The following is a 21,026-nucleotide window of genomic DNA, read 5'->3' as shown; positions in this document are numbered from 1 at the left end:
ATGGCAACCCACTCCAGTATTTTTACCTGGAAAAATCCCATGGACAGAGGACCCTGGAAGGTTACAGTCATGGGGTTGCAAAGAGTCGGACACAACTGAGCAACTAACACATCACACACCATGGAACACTATTCAACAATAAAAAGGAAAAAAGTATTGATATATGCAACAACATGGATGGATATTAAAATCTTTTGCTGAATGAGAAAAGTTTGACAAAGAAAGTGTATGCAGTATGATTTTATTGATATAAAGCAAACCAATCTATTATGACAGAAATCAGATCAGTGTTTGTCCAGGGCAGGGGTCAGGAGAGAGATAGATGACAAAGAGAGAAAACTCTAGAGGGGATGGAAGTGTCCATCATCTTGATTGTGGTAATGGTTTCAAAGATGTAGGCTTATGTCATGATGCGGTTACTATACTTACTGCACTTTATTGTATGTTGATTATACTTCAGTAAAACTGTATGGCTTAATACCAATATTAACATTAGTTGTAGTACACAGAACTAGTTAGAATTCTAAATGTGTTTCTTAATTGAGCCCTACTAATTGGTTTCTGCACAATTGTTTTACCTGCAAACACTGTAGTCCTTTTGTAGTAATCAACGACATATTTTGTCAGTGCCGCTTCTTTCTCACATGAGTCACTCTGACCCTTCAGTTTTGAGTATAAATGCATCTATCAGTTCCAGTACTGATGATCAGTTTCCCAGAAAACTGTCACTAAATAGAGAGAAAAGAAGGACAGAATACTCCACTACTCTTAGGCCTGCCGCCTCTTTAGTTGTGGGGAAATTTGCTCTTTTAGAAGTTTGTCAGCCAGGCATATTCAAAATCTTGTTTCATGTCTATAGTCATAAATGTAAGAGTTATCTTTAGTGCTAAAAAAATGTATGAAGGCTCTGAAAATTCTAGATATCTATCCAATGGCCTCAGTGGACATGTATGAGATGAGGAATAGAAAACCACTGGTTCGTAGTGTTTACAGAGTAATAACTTTATGTCTACATACATGTAAAATAGTGGGCTTCGCAGGTGGTTCAGTAGTAAAGGATATGCCTGCCAATGCAGGAGACACAGGTTTGATCCCTGGTCCCAGAAGATCCCCTGGAGAAGGAAATGGCAGCTCACTCCAGTATTCTTGGCTGGGAAATCCCATGGACGGAGAAGCCTCTGTGTGTGTTAGTCGCTCAGTTGTGTCCGACTCTTTGTGACCCCATGGACTGTAGCTCACCAGGCTCCCCTAGGGAGGCAATCATGGCGTTTCAAAAAGAGTTGGACACAACTTAGTGACCAAACAACAACAACATGTAAACTAGTAGTGATCATACTACAATTATCTCATTTCTCCTAATGAGTCTACTGAGATTAGCATCATTTTAAATACAGTTATTTGCTTTCTGAAAATCAAGCATGTACTTGCTAAACTTAAGTGTAGGTAGTTCTCTCACTTCATGATTTAATAATATAACACTGTTGTGCTTAATAATTACCCAACTGTTGCAGGATAAAGCCACAGATATTGTTTATAATCTAGGGTACTTTTTTTTTCTACTTCCTCTCCTTGTTTAAAAAAGAAACTAGTTTTATTGAGATGTAATTCATACACCATACAACATATTGTTTTAACCATTTAAAGGGTACAGCAACAGTTCTTACTACAGTCACAGAGTTGCACAACTGTCCCTGGGATCTAATTCTAGACTATTTTTATCCTCAAAAAAAACCTGTCTGTTAGTAGTCACTTCCCATCCTCCCCCTGCCCCACTCCCAGCCCTAAACAACAATGCATGTACTTTCTGTCCCTATAGATTTGCTTGTTCTGGACACTGACATAAATAGAATCATATCTCAATCTTTTGTGAATGGCTTCTTTCACTTAGCATAATGTTTTGAAGATTCATCCATGTTGTAGCATGTATGAATATTTCATTTCTTTTTATTCTGAATAAATCAGTTCCATTAATCAGTTGACAGATTGGGACTTCCCCGGTAGCTTAGACGGTAAAGCGTCTGCCTACAATGTGGGAGACTTGAGTTCAATCCCTGGGTTGGGAAGATCTCCTGGAGAAGGAAATGGCAACCCACTCCAGTATTCTTGCTTGGAAAATTCCATGGGGTCGCAAAGAGTCGGACACGACTGAGCGACTTCACTTTCACTTTCACCCTACTTTTTGGGCTTCCTTGGTGGCTCAGTTATAAAGAATCTGCCTGCCAAGGCAGGAGATGTAGGTTTGATCCCTGAGTTGGGAAGATACTCTGGAGAAGGAAATGTAAGCCCACTCCAGAATTCTTGCCTGGGAAATCACAAGGACATGCTACAGGCTAAGAACAACCCTACTTTTGGATGTCATAAATAATGTTCTGTGAATTTTTGTTTATAGTACAAGTTTTTGTGTTGGATGTATATTTCCCTTTCTCTTAGGTATGTATCTAGGAGTGGAATTATGGTTCATATGGTAACATTTTGAGAAACTACCAAAACTTTTATTTTACAAAGCATCTACACGATTTTATATTCCTCCCAGCAATAGAGAAAGCTTCCAATATCTTAACAACAACCTAAAGTACTTTTCAAGTTTCATTTTATGCTATAAATTGTGGGTCTCATGTTGCCAGAATACAGATATATTTTAAGGAAGTTCCTTTTTCCCACTTTGCAAAGAAGCTCCAGATATAATTTTTCTTTCTCTAAGAAAACGGAGTTAGACTAGTTTATCTTAGGGTGTCCTCTAACTCTAAAAGTCTATGCTTCTCTGAATCCTTCATCTTCCATCAGAAAGAATGGCTCATGTTATTTGCACCTTACAGTTTGACCTAAATAATGATGTCTGCTTGGCAAGGAAAAATAAACAAAACTGAAGTCCAAAAACTGAGTCATTGTTTTAAGTAAATCTCTCTCTGCTAGTTGCCCTCTTTGCTTATAAGCCACAATCGTGGCATATTTTCCATGTTTTCAGTTGCTTTTGAGAAGTTCAGATATTATTTTATAATGTACATACAATTTACTAAATGGAGGGGAAAAGGAAGAAACTGAATCTACTTTCTACTTAAGTAACTTTCAGTGTGAAAATAGAATCACATTAAAAATTACCATCTAGGATGTTATATTCATAGTATCAAGCAATACCAACAAAAATATTAAAGCCATATTAAAGCTTTTCTTTTATTTAAAAGCCACAAAATTCGAACTATGACCTAGTTGTCATTTTTCCTCTTGGATTAAACACCCAACAGTTCTACACATCACAGCTGTAGCTCATACATTGGACAATCACTCAAGCAACTTTCACATTCATGAGGAATCCAAAGGCAAAGTGAAGAGGCTTCTCTCCATTAGAATCTGTTGGTTTTGCCATTAATATTAGGCTATGAAATGTAAAATATAGAGGCAGCATAGCAAAAGAGCATAGGTTTTGGAGTTGATAGAAAATAGGGTTGAATCTTGCCTCTGCGATTTACTAGTTGAACAACTTTGGGAAAGTTTCTTACCTTCACTAAAACTCAGTTTACTCATTTGCTGCTTGTTGTTTAGTCATGCCTACCACTTTTATGACCCTGTGGACAGTAGCCTACCAGGCTCCTCTGTCCATGGGATTCCCCAGGCAAGAATACTGGAGTGGGTCCCTATTTGTTTTTCCAGGGGATCTTTCCAACCCAGGGATCCAACCCACGTCTCTTGAATCACAGGCAGATTCTTTACCGCTGAGCCACATTTACAGAAATTCTCATTAAATGAGATTAATAGCTCTTACGCCATCAGGTTGTTAACAGGATCAGTAGGTAAAGTGTTTTATATAAAATACGTGTCAATAAATTTTAGGGTTTTTCTGTTTTGCCTGAAAATGTTCCTTGAGGGCTCAGAATTTAAATATATATCACCTTTCCAGTCTGGTAATCTGTCTTTGATTTAGGTCAGTATGGAAGTGTTTTAATGGAGTCTAGTTAGGAATTGCGGAGAAGGCAATGGCACCCCACTCCAGTACTCTTGCCTGGAAAATCCCATGGACGGAGGAGCCTGGTAGGCTACAGTCCACGGGGTCGCTAAGAGTCGAACGACTGAGCGACTTCACTTTCACTTTTCCCTTTCATGCACTGGAGAAGGAAATGGCAACCCACTCCAGTGTTCTTGCCTGGAGAATCCCAGGGACGGCGGAGCCTGGTGGGCTGCCGTCTATGGGGTCGCACAGAGTCGGACACGACTGAAGCGACTTAGTAGCAGCAGCAGCAGCAGCAGTTAGGAATTGATTCCTTAGCTTGTGATATTTTCCGGCCATTAGATTTAGATGAGGTTTTCATACATTTGTTTCTTCTTAGTCTACTGGATTACATTTTCAGTAATCCACATCGAATTTATTCCTAGGAGCTTAGTTTGGGAATATTTTCCTTATTCTCATCTTCCTCAAAGAAAGCAGAAATTTGAGAAAGTTAATTAAGTTTTAGACAATTTAACAGCAAGATGATCATCGTTGTTGACAAATAAATTGAAATTTGATGTTCTTAGAAATGGAGCATTGATACAATTGCTTGATACAATTATGATTATTGTATCTATCAATTTTCTTGGGATGCTTCTTTGGATAAAAAGACTAAAACCAATTCTATTTATGTGCTTTTTCACATGTGTATTTCAAGATGTTTATCATTTAGTTAATGTACATAATACTCCTCTGAAACTCATGGTCCAGAAACATTAATTAACTTATTTTACAAGTGAATAAACTGCAGCCTAAAACGGTTGAGTTGCTTAAGGCATCTAGACAAGTCTAGGGAATTGAGTTGCTTAAGGCATCTAGACAAGTCTAGGGAAGTTAACAGCAGCTCAAGCTCTAAGCCTTGTTTAATTAATATTGTATCCAGGAAATGAGTTCCTCTTAAAAGCAGAAATCTTTTACCATTCTAGCGTGTCCCCAGAGAAGCCCTTAAGGGTGTTTGTTTTGTTTGTCTGCTTGTTTTTCTCGCTAGGTTCTTATTTATTTATGTGAAAAATGCTTGAAATCTTATGCTTCAACCAAATCCTTCTCTTCAATGCTAATAACATTGTTTATCTTGTGTGTGTGTTTCTCACTCTTGGTAGGTTCCTTTTCAAGCTATTGTCTTAAGTTTTGCTTCCCAGCATTCTTTTTTTTTTTGCTTTATACCTAGTATTTAACTATTATGCTGATAGTATGAGATTCCATTCATTAGATTTCTTGCTGTTGTCTCTTGACTTAATAAACTTGCTATAAGGCCTCATTGATTTTCTTACTGACTCTTTGTAAGCTCATGGACTGTAGCCTGCCAGGCTCCTCTGTCCATGAAATTCTCCAGGCCAGAATACCAGAGTGGGTAGCCTATACCTTCTCCAGGCAATCTTTTCAACCCAGAGATTAAACCCAGGTCTCCATCATTACAGGAGGATTCTTTATTGTCTGAGCCACCAGGGAAGCCCTGTCTATCTTTAGAAATGTAATTTTAAAAATTCTATTCACTCTAGGTTTGTGTACTCCCCCAACAAAGTGTGAAGGCCTCCTAAATACCTGATTCCTTTTCCCTCCACCCACAGGGATGCTCTTAGCTCATTCTTACTAGATCTACTGGACCACCAAGTGGCTTTCTGAAAAGAGTATCCCTTTGCCTATTTTTTTTTAGTATTTATTTGGCTGTTTTGTGTCTTAGTTCCAGTGTGTGAGATCTCTGTTGGGTCGTGTGGGATCTTTCATCGCAGCTCGTGGGCTCTCTAGTTGTGTCCTGCAGGCTCCAGAGTGTGGGGGTTCAGCAGCTGCAGCATGTGGGATCTTAGTTCCCCAACCAGGGATTGAACCCATGTCCCCTGCATTGAAAAGCCGATTCCTTTTTTATTTTTTATAGATTTTTTTTTTTTAATTTTTATTTATTTTATTTTTGGCTGTCCTGGCTGTCCGTGGCCACTCAGGCTTTTCTCTAGTTGTGGTGAGGGCTACTCGCTAGTTGCAGTGTGCGGGTTTCTCACAGCGGTGGGTTCTCTTGTTGCAGAGCATGGGCTCTAGGGCATTCAGGCTTCGGTAGAGTGGCTCCCAGGCTGCAGAGCACAGGCTCGTTAGTTGTGGTGCACAGGATTCATTGCTCCAAGGCATGTGGGATCTTCCTGACCCATGACCTATGGATCAAACACATGTCCTCTGCACTGGTGGGCTGATTCTTTACCACTGAGTCACCAGGGAAGCCCCAAGGTGGATTTCTAACCACTGGGCCACAAGGGAAGTCCCATTGGCTGTTGTTTTTAATGATCATAGATAATGTCTACAGAATCATGTTTCTATAGTTTAATTCTGGCCATATCTGTATGCTGCTTAAAAACTTTGAATGGCTCACCCTAAGTTAGAGTAAGATGGGATCTCCTTGGCATACCATGCCCCTTTTGATCTGGCATGCATTCACCTTGCCAGACTGATGTAGTCCCATTCTGGACTACAGTCACACTACAATATTATCCTCTATGCTTCTGTATATACAGTAATCATCTCCAGACAAATAAGTAAGACATTTAAAGATTAAGTTAAATGATTCCACTTACAGACTATTAATACTGGCATAGGAATGTCTCTTCAATATCTTATAGTTCTAATATTTGCCTCAAGCATTTGTTTAAAAATGTGTTAAGCATATACCTATCACATAGGATACTTTCCAGTATGTTAGACCATTTACATCTTTTTTTCCTGCTGTGTCAACTTAAAGATCCATAGTTTAACATCTAAAAACAATCATTCATTTTTTCTGTAATTTAAATCATGTATCTTTGGAAACCATCTATAATCTTTAATTTTGACTTGTCATATTACTAGTAAACTCATTTTTTTTCATGAATGATTATTGAATCTTATGTAATTCTCTATTTGCTATTGTTAGTATGCTTTGTTGTGTCTGAAATTTAAGTGCCTAAACATAAGTAACTATAATAAACCAATAGATATATTTAATCATATGTAAAACAATCACATAAATAACAGCTTCCAGCTATTTTAAAATACTTTAATCTCAGAAGATCAGCATCAATCAGTTGTTACTCACAGATGCTAGAAGTTTATAGTGCTTTCTTTTTAGATGACTAGCATCAGTTCACTTCAGTCGCTCAGTTGTGTCCGACTCTGCAACCCCATGAATCACAGCACGCCAGGCCTCCCTATCCATCACCAACTCCCGGAGTTTACCCAAACTTATGTCCATCGAGTCGGTGATACCATCCAGCCATCTCTTCCTCTGTCGTCCCCTTCTCTCCTGCCCCCAATCCTTCCCAGCATCAGGGTCTTTTCCAATAAGTCAACTCTTCGCATGAGGTGGCCAAAGTATTGGAGTTTCACCTTTAACATCAGTCCTTCCAATGAACACCCAGGACTGATCTCCTTTAGGATGGACTGGTTGGATCTCCTTGCAGTCCAAGGAACTCTCAAGAGTCTTCTCCAACACCACAGTTCAAAAGCATCAGTTTTTCGGTGCTCAGCTTTCTTTATAGTCCAACTCTCACATCCATACATGCCTACTGGAAAAACCATAGCCTTGACTAGATGGACCTTTGTCAGCCAAGTAATGTTTCTGCTTTTTAATATGCTATCTAGGTTGGTCATAACTTTCCTTCCAAGGAGTAAGCATCTTTTAATTTCATGGCTGCAGTCATCTGCAGTGATTTTGGAGCCCCCCAAAATGAAGTCTGCCACTGTTTCCACTGTTTCCCCATCTATTTCCCATGAAGTGATGGGAGCAGATGCCATGATCTTTGTTTTCTGAATGTTGAGCTTTAAGCCAACTTTTTCCCTCTCCTCTTTCACTTTCATCAAGAGGCTTTTTAGTTCCTCTTCACTTTCTGCCATAAGGGTGGTATCATCTGCATTTCTGAAGTTATTGATATTTCTCCTGGCAATCTTGATTCCAGCTTGTGCTTCCTCCAGCCCAGCATTTCTCATGATGTACTCTGCATATAAGTTACATAAGCAGGGTGACAATATACAGCCTTGACGTACTCCGTTTCCTATTTGGAACCAGTTAGTTCCATGTCTAGTTCTAACTGTTGCTTCCTGACCTGCATACAGGTTTCTCAAGAGACCCCATGAACAGTATGAAAATGCAAAATGATAGGATACTGAAAGAGGAACTCCCCAGGTCAGTAGGTGCCCAATATGCTAATGGAGATCAGTGGAGAAATAACTCCAGAAAGAATGAAGGGATGGAGCCAAAGCAAAAATAATATCCAGTTGTGGATGTGACTGGTGATAGAAGCAAGGTCCGATGCTGTAAAGAGCAATATTGCATAGGAACCTGGAATGTTAGGTCCATGAATCAAGGCAAATTGGAAGTGGTCAAACCGGAGATGGCAAGAGTGAACATCGACATTCTAGAAATCAGCGAAGTAAGATGGACTGGAATGGGTGAATTTAACTCAGATGACCATTATATCTACTACTGTGGGCAGGAATTCCTTAGAAGAAATGGAGTAGCGATCATGGTCAACAAGAGTCTGAAATGCAGTACTTGGATGCAATCTCAAAAATGACAGAATGATCTCTGTTTGTTTCCAAGGTAATATCACAGTAATCCAAGCCTATGCCCCAAACAGTAACGCTGAAGAAGCTGAAGTTGAACGGTTCTATGAAGACCTACGAGACCTTTCAGAACTAACACCCAAAAAAGATGTCCTTTTCATTACAGGGGACTGGAATGCAAAAGTAGGAAGTCAAGAAACATCTTGAGTAACAGGCAAATTTGGCCTTGGAATACAGAATGAAGCAGGGCAAAGGCTAATCGAGTTTTGCCAAGAGAACACACTGGTCATAGCAAAAACCCTCTTCCAACAACACAAGAGAAGACTCTACACATGGACATCACCAGATGGTCAATACTGAAATCAGAATGCTTATATTCTTTGCAGCCAAAGATGGAGAAGCTCTATACAGTCAGCAAAAACAAGACCAGGAATGGACTGTGGCTCAGATCATGAACTCCTTATTGGCAAATTCGGCCTTAAATTGAAGAAAGTAGGGAAAACCACTAGACTATTCAGGTATGACCTAAATCAAATCCCTTATGATTATACAGTGGAAGTGAGAAATAGATTTAAGGGACTAGATCTGATAGAGTGCCTGATGAACTATGGACAGAGGTTCATGACATTGTATAGGAGACAGGGATCAAGACCATCCCCATGGAAAAGAAATGCAAGAGAGCAAAATGGCTGTCTGAGGAGGCCTTACAAATAGCTATGAAAAGAAGAGAAGTGAAAAGCAAGGGAGAAAGGGAAAGATGTTCCCATTTTAATGCAGAGTTCCAAAGAATAGCAAGGAGAGCTAAGAAAGGCTTCCTCAACAATCAGTGCAAAGAAATAGAGGAAAACAACAGAATGGGAAAGACTAGAGATCTCGTGAAGAAAATTAGAGATACCAGGGGAACATTTCATGCAAAGATGACTAGCATGATAAGTGTTTAATAGGTTAGCATTAAATAATAAATTATTGGAAATGAACAAGATATTATTGGAAATCCAGCATTTATTCTATTTAATATTATGCCAGGTCCTAAATATTAAACGTATTAGTATCAATAGTAAAGTTCCAAACTCCATTTAGCATTTTGTTTGGTTACTTGCCTATAATTTTCTTTTAAAAGTTTGAGTTGATAAGAAATAATCCCTTAAGTATTCCTGCAGTCCATTTCCGCTGCCTCTCCTGCCCGTCATATAAAAAACAGGTACAAAAAAAACCACAAAAAGTTTGAGTTGACTGCCATTGTAAATTTTTCATAAGCAAGTGATTACAAAAAGTATATTAGAAAAATCCCTTTCAAAAGATAGATCTCCAAAAGGTTCTGCAACTCCAAAATGTGAGTTAGTTTAGTATAAAAAAGTAACTTATATGCAATACTAAATATAAATTACTAGAACTAGTAAGTGTTCAAGTTTTGATGTTTCATTGTATTCTTGTTTTGCTTTTCCTGATTTCAAAAGTAGAGTCACTTTAGAAAAAAATGGAAAATCCAGAAAAGCACAGAAAAGAAAAAATAATAAATTACCAGTAATTGTTCTACCACAGATATAACCTCAATTTATATTTTAGAGTTTATCTTTCTAGTTTTGCTTTTTCCTAGCAACTGCAATTTTTTATTTTAGTCTTTGTGCTAGTCTCCTCAGATAAAGGTGTGTACAAGGAATCTTATAGAATAGAGATCGAAGAAATGAGATCTCTACCTACCCTTCTTCCCTCTTTCATGATAGAAGCTACTTCTGATCTTTTTCTGTTGTCATATCTGGACTTGGTATACAGAGTTGGTGACTAAAGGATACAAGTTTATATTTTGGACAGAATCAAAGAAACCAGGGGAAAACTTTTTTCAGATAATTATTTTAATAAAATTATCACACAAAGTTGTATATATATATATATATATACATACAACTATTTACAAATATGCAAGCATATGTACAAACACTAGAAAGGAATACACAGGAAATAATATGTGTTAGGATACTGAGATTCTGTTTAAGTTATTTTGTAATTATTTTACACCAAGGCAGGACTATTTTAGTTTCAGAGAATCTTGTATAAATGAATTTGTTCAAGAGCTTCTCTGTCAATATCTTTTTCTGGGAATACATCATAGTTTAGCGGTATCTCTTCAACCCAAGGAGATAACGGTATATTAACCTGAGGGAAAAAAACATTTGTTCATATTATAAACAAATATGAAAATTACAGAATGAACTTACTCTTTTCAATTTCAAGAAATCACATTTATATTACAATGAGAGGGACTAAGTTCTACACAGTGCCACGTGAACAATTCTTTGTCATAGTAAATGGCAGGCCTGTAGATTCAGGGACTTAATTAATTTACCTTGATTTGGGAACTTGAAAGGATAAAGAACATGTAGAGTAATTATTTTAATGTAACTAGTTTAATAAACTAGCTTAAACAATAAAGGATTAAAACAACAATGGGAGTACACAGAGAAACTAACTGTTCATATATACACAGTGATAGTGCTAACAAGTTGCATGAGAGGAGCTAATCTCCCTCTATAACCTTCACCAGGCCCTTCCCTTCACATTGCAAACCTGGGTCTTTAAGACACAGAAATTCTGGAGCCACCAATGGATATATCTACTTGAAGTTTCATTAAATCAGAAAGCAATAATGTTATTCAAGAATTCATATGTCAAGACTCTTTCAAAAACATTTTACTTTGGTAAGTGAAAATCACTGAATTATTTCAATACATATAAACATTATAAACTGGAGAGCGTGTATTTTAAAAGGTGTGTTTTTATGAGTACGGAAAAGTACAGCAGAATCACACCACTCATGGGGTAGGGATCTCAAGGGGAGGGAACTGGGGAGATTACCATCATGTCTTCATGTATCTCTGGATTATTTCTCCTGTTATGGTAAACATGATTGTAATTTACATGACTGACAACAATTTTTAAGGAAGGTATTACTCATGATTGTTTGGTTTCTTAAAGGAAGAAATAAGATACTTAAATTTGGCAGTGATTATACGCAACGAAAGCGCTATGAAAGAAAACGATAATACAATTCTGTATTAAGAAATGCTACACTATCTTTCATCAAGGGGTCTCAAAGAACTTTACAAATATTAATTAACCTTTATAAAAGAGTCAATTTATTGGGATGAATCTTATTATTAAGTATCAACCTTATTTTGTATGGAGAATCTGAGGAATATAGAAGCAGCTTGAGCAAGATTCCAAACTGACCAAGAAGCTAAACTGTTCAGAATGTGGCCTCCAGCCCACATAATGGAGAAAAAGTTATGATGTGGGTGTTTTTAAGTCTCTTATAAATTATTTAATAGCATCTGTTAACCTAAAACTGTAACTCCACAGTTAGAAAACTTGGGTGGAGAAGCAAAGGAATCTAGATCAGGATCAGAATGACACTCTCAGAACTCTGGAGGAACCTGAACAAACCACAAAACAGTTCTTAAGCCATAAGGTTTGCTACTCTTTCTAGTGTTGTCACTAAGTTCAGACTGAACATTTCTAGAATAGTGTAACAGCTATCAGAAAAAAGCAGGAGAAAAGTTTTGACAATAAAAATGCTGGAAAAGAAGCTTACATACCTGAAGACCTGAGAGAGAAGCTTCCAGACCTGGCACTGTCACTAATAACGACCCTTGTTTCCTTACATTATGGCAGATATATTCCCAGGCTCTAAAACACATTAAAAACTTCTATGTTAGGTTTTACCAGACACTGGATATTTTTTTTGAAATGAGGATTCAAAAGAATATGCAGCATAGGTGATATCTAGAAATCCAGATGGGCAAAAACATTAGCCTGCAGGAAACAGAACTGCGGCAACATACTAGTAATTGGTAAATTCAGTTCGTGAAGGGATGTTGGCAAAATTGTGGAGTTACAATATTGAGAGAGATTTAACAAGATGAGGGATTAGGGTTAATACAAGCAATTGTGAGTAAGACCACAAAGAAGGTTCAGAACTGATACAGATGTCAAAGCTGGATCATGGGTAAAGCCCCTTCAATTCTTTATGATCTGTCAAATTTCCTACAGAATGGAACAGAGCTGAGGGGAGTGAGTGGGAAAGAGTCATGGAGAAAAGCCACAGAAACCAGAAAACAAGCAAAGGCTAATAATAAGAATATAATATATAGATCTTTTAAAATAACATCAAGAGTGAAATCACACTTTATTTGGCTGTCAGAAATATTCAGTGGAAAGCCTGGTGGACAATATGATACCTGAGAAGTTCAGTGTGATCAGCTAGGTTTAAAGCACAAAGGCAGGCCATGTGCACATGTATGTGTCAGGGGGCAGGATCTGATCAGTTTTGATTAGCCTGTAGTGCAGACACGAATGGGATTTCTACACTGCATGACTCTTGACAGTACACCCCACTGGGGAGCAGGGGTCAAGCAAAGCAAGGAAGTGCACTCCCTGCAGTGGAGAGGGTGGGCAGCAGTGTCATTTGCACTTACTTTGGTTAGAGCAATGGCTATTGGGTTTAGTACATTCTGGAGCTTATTAGGCAAAATGATAACAAATGGTCTTTTTCTCAGGTTAGATCTAAAACCAACTAGCAGTGTTTGATAATAATTATCGCTGTGCTTGGGCTAGAGCTGTCTGTTGTTTTGATGCAGTTCCCTAAAAATGATGTTTTTTCAAGTCTATTTAGTAAGCCTGAAGAAGCTGATTATATTAGCACGATTGGGCATGGCTCTAAAAATAGCACTTGCTGCTTCTGAGAAGTTGTCATTGCAGTAGTTGCATAGGTTTTACTTACTGAAAAAATACATAGAGGTACCTTTTAAACTAAGAGTTACTCTACTTGCTATGATATAGAATAATATAGGTAAATGATCAGTTCTGTCAGAATGATTCTAGTATCAGGATGCTTTATCTTCTAAACTTTCTCCTGTGTATTGTCATTCATGAAGATGATTAATTATCTATATTTAAAATTCATTGCAATTGACTGATTTGGAGAAGTGACTGAACACACAGGGTCAATACCTATTTGGTGAGTCATGCAGAGTTTGCAAATGAATTTTTCAAGATAGCATAAGCATGCAGCAGTTCCAGTATCAAGTTGACCAGTAATATCTGTCATTCTTCAGCATTTAAAATCTTCTTTTATGAATCTTCCAAGAGTTTAAGGTGCTTTTCTCTTTTAACTTCTTATAACATTGGTATTATTTCATTCTCTAACCATTATGTAATGTTTTGACTACTGGTCATGAACTTGAAAAGGTAAAAAGCTACACAAACTTTGTCCACTGGAAATTAAGTTTCAAGAGTGCACTATGATTAAAACAACTTTGTTCATCTTGTGTTTATGGTCTTTACCCTGTGAACAAAAAATCATTACCTATTCTGGCTGCACTTTGATGATATGATCAGCTTTCTGTTGGACAAGTTTCTTTATAAACAATTTACATTGCTAATTTTGTACTGATCTTAACCTAGAAGTAATAGATGTGTGCATGTGAGAGAGACAGAGAGAGAGAGAAGGTAAAGGGATGGCAGATAGAGGTTTAGTCATTCAAGATTCTACTCCATATTAACTGTTTATGGTCTATAATTATATACCTTTTTATTTCTAAGCAGTAGAAATCTCCCTGATGCACCAATCCAAACATGAATGTAATGTCCTTTCATACATATGGAAAGGCACTTTCCTTTATCTAGAGTTACGTTATGTCATTATGATAAATAAGTTAGTAAGCCTAACTGACTAGAAAATCAGTGTCTTGGACTGTAAGAATTTTCTAATTGGAGTAGCCTGTAAGTCCTGATGAGAAGTCAGAAAAGTCACAGGGAACTCCCCGCGGTCCAGTGGTTAGGACTCCATGCTTTCACTGCCTAGAGCATGGGTAAGGTCCCTGCTTGGGGAACTAAGATCCCACAAGCAACGTAGTGTGGTCAAAATTAAAAAAAAAAGAAACAAACAAAAACAATTGATTACAGATTTGCTAATTTTTCTATTGCTTAAATAGTGGAATAAAGTCTAGGAACCTACTATTACTATCTTAAGAACATTTAAAAAATTTGGTAATTATTCATTGTTTTTTAGGTGAATATTCTTATATCTTGTTCTATAGTCATTTATGGGCAGCAGTTAATTCTCATCGTTCTGTGATAGGATAGCAAAGGACATGTGTTTTTTCAAAGAAAAGAAAACTGAGACAGAAAAAAATTTAAGACCTACTGGAAACTGATAACTTTTTGCATCCCTGACTGAAAAGCAAAAGCTTGGGTCATGACACCATTTTTTTTTTAAATTAATTAATTTATTTTAATTGGAGGCTAATTTACAATATTGTAGTGGTTTTTGCCATACATTGCACAACACCATTTTCTATCTCCTCCAAATCAGATGTAATATTTTACAAGGATAGACAATCATAGTTTATTTTTATTTTCACTTAGACATAACACATTTTCTTATTAAAATAATCTCCTGAGAGTTGAGGTCATTTCTAAAAAGTTTAATATCACTCCAGGGCCCCAAGTTCAATCTGTTAGGGGAACGAAGGTCCTATAAGCCTGGCTATGCTAAAATAAATAAATAAATAAATAACATACCTGGCCTGTTCTGCCTCGTTAAGAAAATATTCGAAGACATTATTCATTACAATAACATCAGCATTCTGCAGAAGAGAACCTTGTGTACAAATGTCTGCATGAAGCACCTAAAGAATGAATTCATGTAAGAGAACAAGGACACCATATCACATAACCACTTAAGAAATAGCTATTCATTCAATGACATTGTGAGGCAGGCGGTAACGGAGATTCACACTTCTTAAAATGGGAGTACAGTATATTTAATACTACTGCCTATGGAAGATACTTAATATCTAATAAAAACCATAAACTTGTGAAAACTTTATTTTTTAGATAGAATTATTTATATAGTCATAATCACACTCTCTTCACTCCCAATTCAGAGCTTTTTCTACTGTATCAGTAGTTATGAGTCAAAGGACCTAAGTTCAAATTCTGGCTGCATTATCAACTAGGTTTATACATCTGAGTAGTCAAGTGTCTTCATAAATAAAATGGAGTAATATCTGTCCCGATTCACAGAATCAAATGGGACTAAGTAAAGTTTAAAAAGTAATTTTTAAAATGTTAATACAAATATGTTAACTGGCCTTGTCTGACTCTTCATCCAAAATTTATTTGAATATATTATCTATCCAAGAAAGCAAACAAAACAATTTATTAGAAAATTATATACCTCAAAAAATTAGCTTAGACTATAATCAACAAGTCTTGTAGAACACAGCAAGATAACAAGAAGAAATATTTATTTGCTCAAGAGCAAAGCAAATTAACTTTTACTTTAATAGAACAGAAAAAGTTTTTTGTATTATATGATTTTTTTCCAAAAGAGCACTTAGTCTTACAAATAAATAATATTCAGAGGTGTTTTTCAGAATGTTTAAATCTTGATTTCTAATTAAATTGATATTCCTGTTATTTATGTGATTTATTATGTAACAGCAGTGTGGTTTTGTTCGCTAAATATGGAATAGTAAGAAAAATCTATAAATTTAATATTGGACAATGAATTCTCTTTGATCACTTGCCTCTCAATTTATAAGATAAGAGAGAGGAAAAAAAGGAAGGATGAAAGGAGGAAGAGAACGAAAAGTTTTCCTTCTATAAAAAGGGGAAGGCTAGATTCTGAATCTTACTAAGATACGTCTTTGAATATTAGATTGACCTGAACACCAGAGATCCTTAGATACTCAGTACTTCTGTGCACTGCCATTAGAAGTGTAGGATCACCAGCGAAATGATAAGGATTATGGCATTAACCAAAAAACTTCCTTTCCCCTTTCTGGTTATTTTTCCCCTTACCTATAACAGACAGAAATTTTCTGTCATAGTCCAACTCAGGGCATCATTCGCCCATGAACTGAGTCTGTGGCACCCACAATTCCTCTTGCAAGTTTATAAAAGAAGATAAAGAACTGTGAGCATTACTTAATCTTTTTGCTTATTTTCAACATTCAGGGTTTAACTAAATACACATCTGACAACATGAAGATATTTCAAATTGCTGCTAACAAAACTATAGTTGATATGAAGGAAACTAAGAAAAAAATTCTACTTTCTAATAAAATTGGGGAGGAAGAGAAAAGTGTGAGTGGAACATAAAGATAGTAATTCATTTTCATTATTAATGTTATAAAATATTAACTCAATCTATTTCTATGCAACAGCAATGAAGGATAGATTCAAAGATTTTCCAACTCCAATGCAGAAGAAACTTGGCTAAATTTTCTACACAATGGATAACAGAATAAATATTTTAAAAAGTACCTTTATTCTGTCAGTGAACTGATACTTTTTTATGACCATTTCCTGCAACTGGCAAAAGTCTCCATTCAGTTCTACTCCATACAGTTGTGATGCTGAACTGTAAAGATAACCCTAAAACATGAAGACACATGATGCAAAAGAATTAACCTTTAGTTGTGGGTTTATTTCTACTTGAAATTTTAAAAGCCAAACTTTTAAAACAGAATTCAATAAACTAAAAATAAAGGTAAAGATAAATAACATTATATAATTTATGTAAAACAACTTCAAGAACTTAAGACTCTTACTCATCAAGACCTCAACTGTAGTTTATTAATTTCCATTATTTAAAAGCAATTTTATCTTATTTATCAAATATTACTATTTTAAGCCCTCCTTTTATGTATATTTGTAGAAGGATACATTTTTTCCAAATAATGGCTAAAGTTCCTAAGAGCATAAAGATAAAAAAGTAATTATGTTTTTAAGGACTGATTTCTTACTTTTCTCGATAAAACTGCATTCAACAAAGTTGGAAATAAGGAAAGTGATCACATATAGACTCTTTCTTTTTAATATCCTATTTCCGTAATTTCTTGGAACGTTATATCAGGAGAAAGTAAGAAAGGTGTTAACCTATGGGAAATATGATGGACACTCAAGCACAGTCTGACATAAGATGCGGGTGGCTGGAGGTGTGTCCTGTTTAGCTTATGGAAGCCAGCCTGCTGTTTGGTAAATCCATCAAAGATAACTGGCCATCAGTTAACAACGATCATCAAAAACAGACTATGTATTAGTACCTATCTATTTTTGGTTGTAACAACAAAAAAAAAAGGAGAGCTCAAATCATATTCTGAAGACCATTTTACATCAACTAACACCTATGTGTAAACTCAATTTATATTTATAGCTCACCATAGATATTTAGAATATGTTCAACAAAGCATATGTAAGTACTCAAAAAAAATATTGTTGACTGAATCAGTGACCTCTATAGAGGAAAATGACCATATGTTTAAACTCACTGATGCTGCCAAACACCTGCACAGTCACAACTATTCAGCTATATTTGTTTCTAACAAATAAAAAAATAAACAAGAGTGGACAAAATATGGAAAACAATCATAATCTCTAATGTTTGCCAAGCAAAATCGGCAGATAAACTGTACTTTGTATTATGGCTGTCTTTTCTAACTGTAGGATAAGAGTCAATGCTGAAAAATAAATGAAGCATGAAAGGGTTAACTGTTTCTGTTTAGAGCAGGCAGTGATGCTGGGGACGGACAGAGCCTGTTCTTGGCATGAACTTCTACTGCTGCTGGCCACATGTTTCAACACGTCTGCTAATGACAACCAGAAACCACATTTCAGTGTTTTTGATAAAACCATTTAAGAACATTAAAAATATTCATGATTTGAATTTTTTTAAAGAGTCACATGGAAGTGATATCTCAGACACAAAAATCTATGTAGAGACTTTGGATCACCAAAAACCATGGTGTGTCCTGTGTCCAAGATGGTATCATCTGCTTTGCTCACTTACAGGTGAGGAAATGGATGCCAGGGGTGTGGAGTGATTTGCTCATGGCTGCAAGTGATTTCCTAGTCGGGCAAATTTGTCCGTTTTATAAGAGCTCTTATCAAAGCTCAGTGTGCTATACTGTTTTACGACAGTACAGAAAATGGAGTTAGAAGAGCGGTAAGTGAGTGACAGAATACCAAAGTGTTATGAGGGCCATCTGTTCCTGTTTTGCTGAAATTCCTTCACTTGTGTGACAGAGACAAACCAGGAAAGGAGATCAGAGAGCTTGGCCTTTGAAAAGTCCAAATTCAATACGCTATTTTAACCATATTACTCTGTTACTCTAATAAATAAAGCCAAGCTGTCACCTTAGATGGTGGCAGGCAAAACTGTTGCTAGTAGGAGAAGAAAGTATTTCCAAATGCTGACTGTGTCCACAAGTTGGACTTTACCCCATAAAGAACGGTGCCAAGCCTGGAGCCAACGTCAACCAAGACCTTTCCCGACAGATCAGGGAGTACGTGATGATAAATGAATTTCAATTCCATGAGAGAGAAGGAATGAGAAATAAACCCTGGAGAATGAGAACAAACATTAAATTTTGCTTGAGGATTAACAATTCCATTCTGTATTTCTAATTCTTTCACCTATAAAGTATATTTCATGCTTTTCTTAACCAATGAAAGCCATTCAGAGGTTATTTAGAAAACATTAGAGTGATAACTTTGCATTCATTCACCCTGAGCTGTAAGACACAAGAACAAATACGCAATCTCTGACATTTAGCAGGCCTCTAGGAAACGGTTCCTCAGCTGGCTGTCCCCACCCCCACGCTTCTCATCTCTTTCCCTTCCATCCTCTAGGGTGTAGTAGGCCTTTCTCTTCCTCGTCTCCCAGTGAACTGCTTTTCTGAGACTGCTTCCTAACTCCCATAGCACCTGGTTTTCTCATTCTACCCTTGAGCCATCCACAGAGCCGCCACCTCTCGCTGCATAGACTGTAAACTACCAAAGGAATGATCATCTCTGGAGTGGAACAATGTGGCACCCTAGCCAACCTAAAGTGTGGTCTGGAGAGCCGGAGACGGGTGGTATGGAAGGAGGTTAAGACACTCCTAAATTGTTATTTCCCTTAGTTTAATTGCTATAATTTCTAGCCTCCTAGCTCATTCTTTCACTCCATTATTTCTGTAATGAAATACTTGGGAGAGCCTGAGTCTGTTTTTTCTGATATGGAGGTAACCCAAAGATTTTCTTTATTGTGTGCTAGTACATAATCTAACGGTCAGGCAACTTTGATCATAACTAATGAATGGTGGCAAATAAAATGGAAGCAAGCAGGCTAATCCCTGGGAAGAAAAGGTGACTAGGCTTCAGAAGTAACACTGGAGGTGGTGGGGTGCAAGGGCATTGAGCACCATCGTCCTTATCTCACCTCATCCTCACTGCTCTCTTTGCCACATTAGTGCTCCTGCCCTAGGCTAGAGTCATCATTAGTGTCTTACAGCTGACAAGCTCCTTTCATATAGGGAAGAAGAGCCCCACACGGTGACAACTTTCTCATAGTCACTGTAGTTATCTGGGCTGGTCTGGGCACCCAGTCACTACGTATAATCTGATTTTTATGCGAAAATGCATCCTAATCTCCAAATTTTTCTTTGTCAAACATAGCTCTTCTATAAATTTCTGTACATCAGATCTGATATGGTGTTATAGTTAGAATTCACTTTTTAATTTTCCCTCTATTGTTCTTGTCTAAGTCTTTTTCTATTCTGTGAACTTCAACTACTTCAAATGGCAATTACGAGCACTATTTAAAAACAGAATCTTAAAGCAGTAAACCAGGGTAGTTTAATCCCCAACTAGAATACAGGTACAATAAATTTGTATTAGCCACATATTACAAATTTGGTAGTAGTGAACTTTTGAGAATAATATTATCTAAGATCCGTAACATGAGCACATTACTACTCACCCACTCTAAGCAATGCCTCTAAATCTAAGTTAGCAAGGAGACCGAAATAGCATGTTTAAAGTAATACCCTAGACAATCATATCCAGTTTGAACAAAAGATATAGTAATAGAAGAGTTTACTTCTTAGCATGGAGCCAGTCTAGTTTCCCGTTTGAAACACAGGTGTTGCATCTGAGGGACAGAGATGCAGGAGAGTATTACTAGAGCTGTCCTGTGTTACAGACAAGAGATGCTCCGTGTCAAATCACGGCCTGCATAAACTCAAGATTATCCATCTCTGTCCTCTGAGTATGCACCCATCCGACAATATCATATGACTATCTGACTTCACAAGTAGATATTTCTATGGGGAGAAAGTTTTCAGCCCCCTTGGCAGTTGTATTTCTCACTGTAAATAAATCACTGCTATGGATAAATGTAAATCTCTTTTGAGTATATAAAGTAGGAGTTAGTTTTCCTGTATTCAACCACTTCCAATTAGTTTCAGGACCTGAGAAGTCACCTCCAATCAAATATGTTCAGTAAAAAGCAGAAATACTCCCGTAGAGGACATGAAGTGGCCTAACCTCCCTGGACAATGTTTCTATTTAGTTTCTCTGATTTCAGTAATTGGTAACAGCTAGGCTGCAGGTTCGGAGAAGGCAATGGCACCCCACTCCAGTACTCTTGCCTGGAAAATCCCATGGATGGAGGAGCCTGGTGGGCTGCAGTCCATGG

At 37.0% G+C, this 21,026-nt stretch overlaps 1 protein-coding gene across 1 annotated transcript in view; it reads right to left on the bottom strand.

The window, feature by feature from the left end:
* Positions 1-10,470: 10,470 nt before the first annotated feature.
* LOC145528838 (uncharacterized) overlaps positions 10,471-21,026 on the bottom strand; it is a 28,037-nt gene continuing 17,481 nt past the window's right edge. The window contains exons 4-8 of the mRNA XM_081547939.1: positions 18,788-18,909; positions 16,832-16,942; positions 15,083-15,189; positions 12,097-12,187; positions 10,471-10,657 (exon numbers count right to left, since the gene is read on the bottom strand). Coding sequence (XP_081404065.1) covers positions 10,541-10,657; positions 12,097-12,187; positions 15,083-15,189; positions 16,832-16,942; positions 18,788-18,909 — 548 coding nt within the window. The 3' untranslated portion in view covers positions 10,471-10,540. The remainder of the gene's footprint in view (positions 10,658-12,096; positions 12,188-15,082; positions 15,190-16,831; positions 16,943-18,787; positions 18,910-21,026) is intronic.

The sequence above is a fragment of the Giraffa tippelskirchi genome, chromosome 12, assembly GCF_054371585.1.
Source record: "Giraffa tippelskirchi isolate mGirTip1 chromosome 12, T2T-mGirTip1v1.2.pri, whole genome shotgun sequence".
In the NCBI taxonomy this organism is placed as follows: domain Eukaryota; kingdom Metazoa; phylum Chordata; class Mammalia; order Artiodactyla; family Giraffidae; genus Giraffa; species Giraffa tippelskirchi.
The sequence above is the reverse complement of the archived record's forward strand: the minus strand, read 5'-3'. Positions and strand labels throughout refer to the sequence as shown.